Here is a 7,693-nt window from a genome sequence, read left to right on the forward strand (position 1 = left end):
AGCCAAGTCAGTAAGTTTCTCTACAAGTCACCATCAGACCACTTTACATCAGACCACTCTAAATGACTATTTATATCGCAACAATTCAACTATGCAGAAAGGTTGAGTAGCAATACAGCTGGTGCATCTCCAAAAGAGAAGGTTTTGTGGCAGCAGGAGAATTTCAAGTCAAAACCAAATAGCTGTTTGGCTTTTTTCTACATATGTTGACTTCTTGAGGGTTGGTATAACTTATTCCGAAATGTTTCAGACTTAGAAACCCTTATACGCAAAAAGATAAACTGTAAACATGGCATACTCACTAAAACTGCCTTGGATATACTTTTAAATAACTTTATTATAACAACGCAAGTGAAGAAGTTCAGATGTATGGTCTCCAAACTTCCAATGGGAAAAAAGGATTCATGCCAAAACAATCATTTAGCAAAATAATCACAGCGCTTAGTATTTATTAAATTTTGCAACATTCGTTGTTATTTTAAAGATCTTTTCATTGACATTTTCATTATGCAGCTTCTGAATGCAGTGAAGCACCAGGTCCTAGAGTAGAACCTAAGTGAGATCAGCCCAGGTAAAGGGATAATGGAGCAGAGGACAGTCAAAGGGGTCTAAAGGGTTGGTGGTTTAGTCAGTTAAGGCAGATTTATGCCTCTTGCACCACTAAATGGCAAAAAACACAATCCTCAGGCATTTATGCTACAGATAGTGTGTCATAGTATTCAAACACTAGGGGGAAGTGTACACTAACCAGTCCAGACCAATTAAAACTTTGTTGGTCTGCATTTGTGTTGCCATGATCATGTGTCTTTTCACACAAAAGCTTGTGCAAGAAGCATAAATGAGTTTTAGTGTGTGGTGGTATAACATGGTGCTGGGGCAAGCAGGGGAGGGATGGGCTGATTTCGAGGCTTTGTCCTCATTTCTTCTTGGTTTTGGGCTCCAAAGGCTGTCCAATTTCTTTCCCACGCAGCTTCAGTCCTTCAGTAAAAATGTTGTAAACCAAAGGTACAAATGAGTGATTCAGTACATATTTAATTTACTTAATAAGGACTACAGTTTGCATTAAGAACCAGAATGTCTGTTGTGCATACACTTCTGAAATATTAGTCTTTCTGTGCCCTAAGCATAAAAAAAAAAAGCATCATCATGAGACAATCTTTTACAGAAAGTACATTTGACCATGTACTAGGGATGGGCGATATGGCAAAAATAAAATATCACAATACACGATACATATGATATTAAGTTTCTGATAAGTGGACAAGTTTAATGACAAAAAACTATGAATATGATTAATACACAATGCCTTTTGGTCAGCGTTTCACACTGCACTGCACTAAATCCAATTAAACAGGACTAATTTATGCTGTCTTTGTAATGACTCATGCAGTTGGTCAGTGTTCTTTGTGTACTGCTGATATCCATGCTATGTTCAAAAATGCATACTGTGACTACATTTATCACAATAATGATAAAATAATAACTGCCCACCCCTACCATGTACTTCTACACGCAGTTTACCATATGGACCTTCATGTCTTACCTAGTACCCTCTCTATCTTGCTCATGATCTGGTTGTTTGGGATTGCTTTTCCACTTTCATATTCAGCGATGACCTGAGGCTTCTCGTTAATTTTCTGTTGGACAGACAATTGTTCCATTAGTTCAAGTAAATCGCACTAGAAAACAAGCTTCACAAACTAGAAATTCGTAAAAATGTAATGGTGTATATTTAAACTGAAAGTGTGTTATAAATTAAAACTCATGCATTTTTATTTTAAATTCATGCAAGACTAAAGACCAGTTTATTAAATTATGGCAATCAGACCAGTAAGTGGCCATTTGCAAAGTTTTGATTAAGTCCTCTCTCTCAGTTATTGCTGATCCATTTGTCAAACTTTCGCTACCCGGTTAGCATCCATAACCCTTGTGCTAAAGTAATAAACTGACTTTACGATGTTCAGTGCAGACATGCATGTTTGACAAGTGAAAAGATGGATTCTGAAAAACCATGTTTACTTTATTCAAACCAGGGAAATCATTAGTCACTTGCTATTAAAGCAAAAGGTTTACATTTCGATTAACAAGAATATTTGAGTGACGGAAGCTCCCCATAGATTAATGCATTAATATTTATCTTCATACATAAATGTCTGAATTATAAAAGTGAGTGTTGTACAGTCCCGTCTTAACTGATCTTTTTTCTGTAATGTTATTTACCCTTAGACTTCATATTAAAATAATTTGTAGCAGTAAAACAGGTAACATTCAGCTTACATTTGAGTAAGTAAACATCTGCCTCTTGTCACACTAAACTGTGAGGGTGGTTTTCCACATAGTTTAATGAAAACTTTTATGATGCTGACTTATTTAACGCCAATATGACTTGCGGGTTTGTGTTAAAGGAATTCTGTTGTAGTTTTTCTTCGTTTGACAGAGGAAGCGTTTAGAAATGACTGTGATTGGCTGAGAGGCATGTCAATCATAATTTTGCAAACAGTTAAAGTCAACTGCAATTAACAAGTCATATAAACATGTGATTTAAATGAAGATTACACACAGTGGCAAGGTCTTTCTGGGTCATTCCCTTGTCTTGGCGGCCTGTCTGGATGACCTTGGCCACCTCCAGTGTCACTCTCTGGTGGTGCAGCTCCTCCGTCTCACGGTCCAGTTTAGCTGTGTTCTTAGTCACCGTGTGCTGCTTGTTCTGTCCTGCTGCCCCTGAGTTCAAAAACACAACAGAAGGACGTTTTCAATCTAGAACAATCTAACATCCAAATTTATGTAGACAGGGCAAATTAAATGTGAAAGACTAGCTTCAAATTTACTGAATGGAGAACAAGAACGCTTGACAATTATAAATACATCTTCTTAGATGAGCCTACTTTTTACATATTAGGTTGTTGAACAGAATGGCATGTCTACATTACCCAGTTCCTAGCTCATATAACTTAGCCCCTTGCCTTCGTCTGCGGCGTTCAATACAGCATCCTTCAAAATCCATAGGAGTGCTTCTGGCAGATAGGAATATTCATGCTTCATTGAAAAATGTACCTTTTGTTTCCTTTTTCTAATCAAACAGTTACAGTAAAGGTGTATTTTCAGAAATGCACACAGGCACAACAACTGCACAATATGCTCAGCTTCCACCGAAGTTCCCTACATCCACTGCTGCTATTTTTCTCAAAGTGGTTGAGGCCACATAATTGGAAAAAACTATATATATAAGGCATATATGGTCTTTTCTAATGTCCAAAATTGAGGGGAAGGTGTTAATCCTTATTTGGTATTATATTAATTACCCCCCCCCCCCCCAACTTCAAGAACTGGCAAACAATACCCTCTTCCCATCCCTCACCCACACCCATATGGGACAATGATGGGAAGGCTAAATTAGTATTAGCAGTGTAAACCTTACAATTTTAATTTTTCAATTTCAAATTACAATACAATTTAAATTATGACATTCAAATTTGATGACATTTCAAATTTTATAATAGTTTCTCTCAGTAGCATTTAATTTTTATGACTTATATATCCTGCATTTATACTTGACATTTTTAAGCCACTTCCAAACTTCCAAAATCAAGTTGACAGTAAACAGCATTTTATCTCTGCTTGATAAAAGAAAAACAAGACAAAATGCTTTGCTAAATGCTCTAAATGCAACTTTCCTTTATGGATTTATGTTTGTATAATGGATGAACAGAGTCAAATTGTAGCATTTTGGATTGATGAATGGATCACAGCCCGTAAATTTTTACACTCTTTTTACTGGGTTTTACCAGAACCTTTCAATCAACTGACCAGTCCACGCTCCATCCAAAAATGTGCTTTTCAGTAGCAACAGTGTTGAGGTTGGATGAGCTTTACAGAACTTTGGGGAAAAAAAAAAAATCTCATTTAACCTAAAGAGAAACAGCGCAGATGTTTTGTCCCAATACTTGAATTATGAGCAAGTTATCAATTTCAAATGATGTTTAATTGTATATGTGTAAAAAGTTTCATTATTGGGTAAAATTTTGTTCTCTACATGTAGTCATTCTATCTGTGGCAAAACATCAATGCTGTCTCTAACCTGCCAAGTTTTCTATTAGTTTTTTTTTCATGAATATACTTTTTTTTTTTTTTTCCCCCTCGCCCAACATTCTGTGAAACTTATTCAACTGTACAACAGTCACTGTAAAAGAACACATTTGAGGATTGAGCATGGACAGGTGAACCCAGGATACCACACTTTGTATGTCACACTTACTACTTATTTAAAAATCTGACAAGTGCAATAAGGTTTATATGTCCAAATACAAGCTATTCAAAAGCCTAAAGTTGGCTAATTGTGAAACATCACCAGCATTTTCTAAATGCTAAGAGCATTTAGCATTCTAAATGCTAAAGGTAGGTAGGAACCTGGGGGTTATGGTAGATGACCAACTCTCCTTTATGCACCATGTTGCCTCTGTGGCTCGGTCCTGCCGCTTTGCGCTGTACAACATCAGACAGATACAGCCGTTTCTAACACAACGAGCCACCCAACTCTTGGTACAAGCAGTGGTCATCTCACGCCTCAACTACTGCAATGCCATACTGACGGGCCTCCCGCCCTGTGTTGTAAAACCACTGAAGATGGTTCAGAACGCTGCAGCGCGTCTGGTCTTTAACCAACCAAAACGGGCGCATGTCACCCCACTGCTCATTGAGCTCCATTGGTTACTGGTTGCTGCTCGTATCAAATTTAAAACTCTTACGATTGCCTACAAGGTGTTAACAGAGCAGGCTCCTTCCTACCTGCACTCGCTCCTAAAGGCTTACAGCACCGCCCAGCCATTGCGATCCTCCAATGAACGTCGCTTAGCTTTGCCAAACATTCCCACAAAGCAACCGAGACTGTTCTCATACTTGATTCCCCAATGGTGGAACAAGCTACCTTCCACTGTCAGAGCAGGGGCGTCCCTCGCTATGTTTAAGAAACTCCTGAAGACAGAGCTCTTCAGGGAGCACTTACTCTAATCGACTCTTGCAATCTAACCACTACCAACCTCATCTCCTTCTTGCACTCCTTCCCTTCTCTACCCCGCTATTACCCTTTGGCCTCCTTTAAGGCCTGACTATGTTTGTTCTATGTACCACATTATTTGTAAGTCGCTTTGGATAAAAGCGTCTGCTAAATGTAATGTAAAAATAAAACCTTGTCAATCTCTATATCCAAATATCTACTTACATATGTCCTCAAGCTAACTGTTATTAAAAAACAAACTTACATTTCTTGGTGGTCTCCACCTCTTCTCCACGTCTCTGAGCAGCAGCGACAGCCTGGAGAATAAGTTTAAAAGTCGCATTAAAGTGAACGTTCTTAACAATAACGTAATGACATGTCTACAAAGTGTTTTTAGAAAAAGGACAGATACATTCATAGGTTATGAATGCTATTGTGCCATTTCTCTCTTCAATATGGTGATTATAATGCTAAATTACAAAAACAGTGCATTGGGGCAGTCGTGGGCTGGAGGTTAGGGAACCAGCCTCGTGCCCGAAAGGTCGCCGGTTCAATCCCAAGAGCCGACAGCACATGACTGAGGTGTCCTTGAGCAAGACACCTAATCCCCAACTGCTCCCCGGGTGCTGAGGATTGGGCTGCCCACCGCTCTGGGCAAGTGTGCTCACTGCCCCCTAGTGTGTGTGTGCTTACTAGAGTGTATGTGGTGTTTCACTTCACGGATGGGTTAAATGCGGAGGTGAAATTTCCCTGTTGTGGGACTAATAAAGGTCACTTAATCTTAATTAGGACTGTCTGGATGAAATTTCTGGTGCTACTGACAGTGCAAAACTTTCTAAACCAGATATTTTACATACTTTTTTTTTGCAGCAAAGGAAAACTGGTGCATTTAAAGGTTTGAAGTTTTTTTTTTCCTCCTGCTTGAATCATTCTTGTTCCTTTTATAAACCATTATACTGTACTCTGTAACTGTGCAGAGGAATTCTGCCAAATTTAAAAGCAAATCACTACAGTGGAAAAAACATGAAAACATGAAATGCAATGCACACAAGACGTAGAGATGCAGAAAACGTCTCAAAATGAAAAACACAGCTTTACCTCTTTACTGAAACTATACATGAGGACTCGCATTTTAAAAAGAAAATAATGCTGAATTCATGCCAGAACTGAATACAGTCCTTTCAAATGTAATGAAGGCACAACTATATTGCTCTCCACTGTACATCTCTTTTAATAACAATGAAAACAGTTCAATTTGAAGAATTTAAGACGTGCATGAAAAGTAAAACTACTAGTACCGTTTTCTCGTCGCATAACTTCTTTTTTCATACTTTAAATGTATATTGAAATGGAAGCACAGCAGTAAAATCCAATGCACATGATTAAATTATTAAGACCCGTTACACTGATTTGGCGTTGTTTTACGTACTGCACAGTGGAAATCAATTCAGCGGTGCCTTCAAGTTTCAAGGTGGCTCTTATTCAATTCTGACACAACTTCAGCGCTTTAAGACGCGAATCCTCACGCAGTTTTTCAGTAAAGATGACGCGCCGTGGAAACTGTGATCGAGGTTTTGTCATTTTGAGAGCTGTTCTGCATCTCACTATGGAAAAGTAATGTATTAGCTACGTACTTTTCACTTGAGCACGAATTCCCTTCCACAGTGTCAAACGGTCGAGCGCTTATCTTGAGGTTTACATTCTTTGTAGTTAATATAACGAGTATGTAGTGTAAGGTAACAGGCTGATAAACTCAGCCCAGTGAGCTTCCTACGCCATTACGTGTTTTAGCTGCAGCAGAACTCAGTCGAATTGAGTGTCGCTGCATTTTCTAGAAGCACGTTTCCAGCCACCGCTGCCCAAAAGACGATTCCCCAACAGGTATGTTAATGTTCACCCCCGCAGGACCAGGCATGTCACTAAAAACACGCATTTTCAATTTCCATGCAGCGACAGCCATCAGCCATCCCCACAGACACAAGCACATGAAGAAGACCCGTCGTTCTCCATGACTGGAGTTACCGTCCTTCCAGTCTGAACCGATGTGCGTTTAAGGGACAGCGGAGTTTACTAGCAGCCGTGAACGTGTTGGAACGTGCTTAGAGCGGGCTGAAGAGCGGCGCGCCTCCGCACGGCTAACTGGCGCTAACCTGCTTGGATTTAGCCTGTGCTGAGGATGGACCCTTCTTCCTCAGCACGGTCACGGTGTCCCAGTCGCACTCCGCCATAGTTTGTGGGTGTCGCAGCTGAATTATCCGTCAAAAAATATATTATTTACTATAAGGTGACCAAGCTCCTCCACTGAGAGGCTCCAGTGGCTTTCGGATCTTTGCCCTGTTTTGGAATAGAGATGGCAGCCTGTAGCCTGTTGGCTTATATAGATCAGCAGCGCCACCTCCTGGCTGCTATACGTCATTGCGGCTGCAAACTGATGCTGAGAATAGAAAAATTGTTTTAGCCTAGATTTAAAAATCACTCAAAAGTGATGTGCACATTTAATAGTGGATTAAAAGCATGTTTCAGGTCAAAACTTTGTTTTATGATACTTCTAAAATTATGTCTCTGTTATCAGGCAGCATATTCATAAGCACATTTAATAACTTTCTGTGAGGGAGCCCGCCACGTTGAATCACCAAAATAGGTATGAAATATTGCTCTTTTGGACACAAAACCAGCGTAAAGCAAAATCCATGTGCAATG

At 39.4% G+C, this 7,693-nt stretch overlaps 1 protein-coding gene across 1 annotated transcript; it reads right to left on the bottom strand.

Moving 5' to 3' along the window:
* Positions 1–319: 319 nt before the first annotated feature.
* Positions 320–7,350, bottom strand: LOC108427701 (endothelial differentiation-related factor 1 homolog). The gene is made up of 5 exons (XM_017698078.2): positions 7,144–7,350; positions 5,259–5,310; positions 2,561–2,721; positions 1,544–1,637; positions 320–978 (listed from the first exon to the last, which is right to left on the bottom strand). The coding sequence occupies exons 1-5, from the start codon at positions 7,219–7,221 to the stop codon at positions 917–919; spliced, it is 447 nt and encodes a 148-aa protein (XP_017553567.1). The 5' UTR covers positions 7,222–7,350; the 3' UTR covers positions 320–916.
* Positions 7,351–7,693: the final 343 nt, after the last annotated feature.

Source organism: Pygocentrus nattereri, chromosome 23 (genome assembly GCF_015220715.1).
Source record: "Pygocentrus nattereri isolate fPygNat1 chromosome 23, fPygNat1.pri, whole genome shotgun sequence".
NCBI lineage: Eukaryota > Metazoa > Chordata > Actinopteri > Characiformes > Serrasalmidae > Pygocentrus > Pygocentrus nattereri.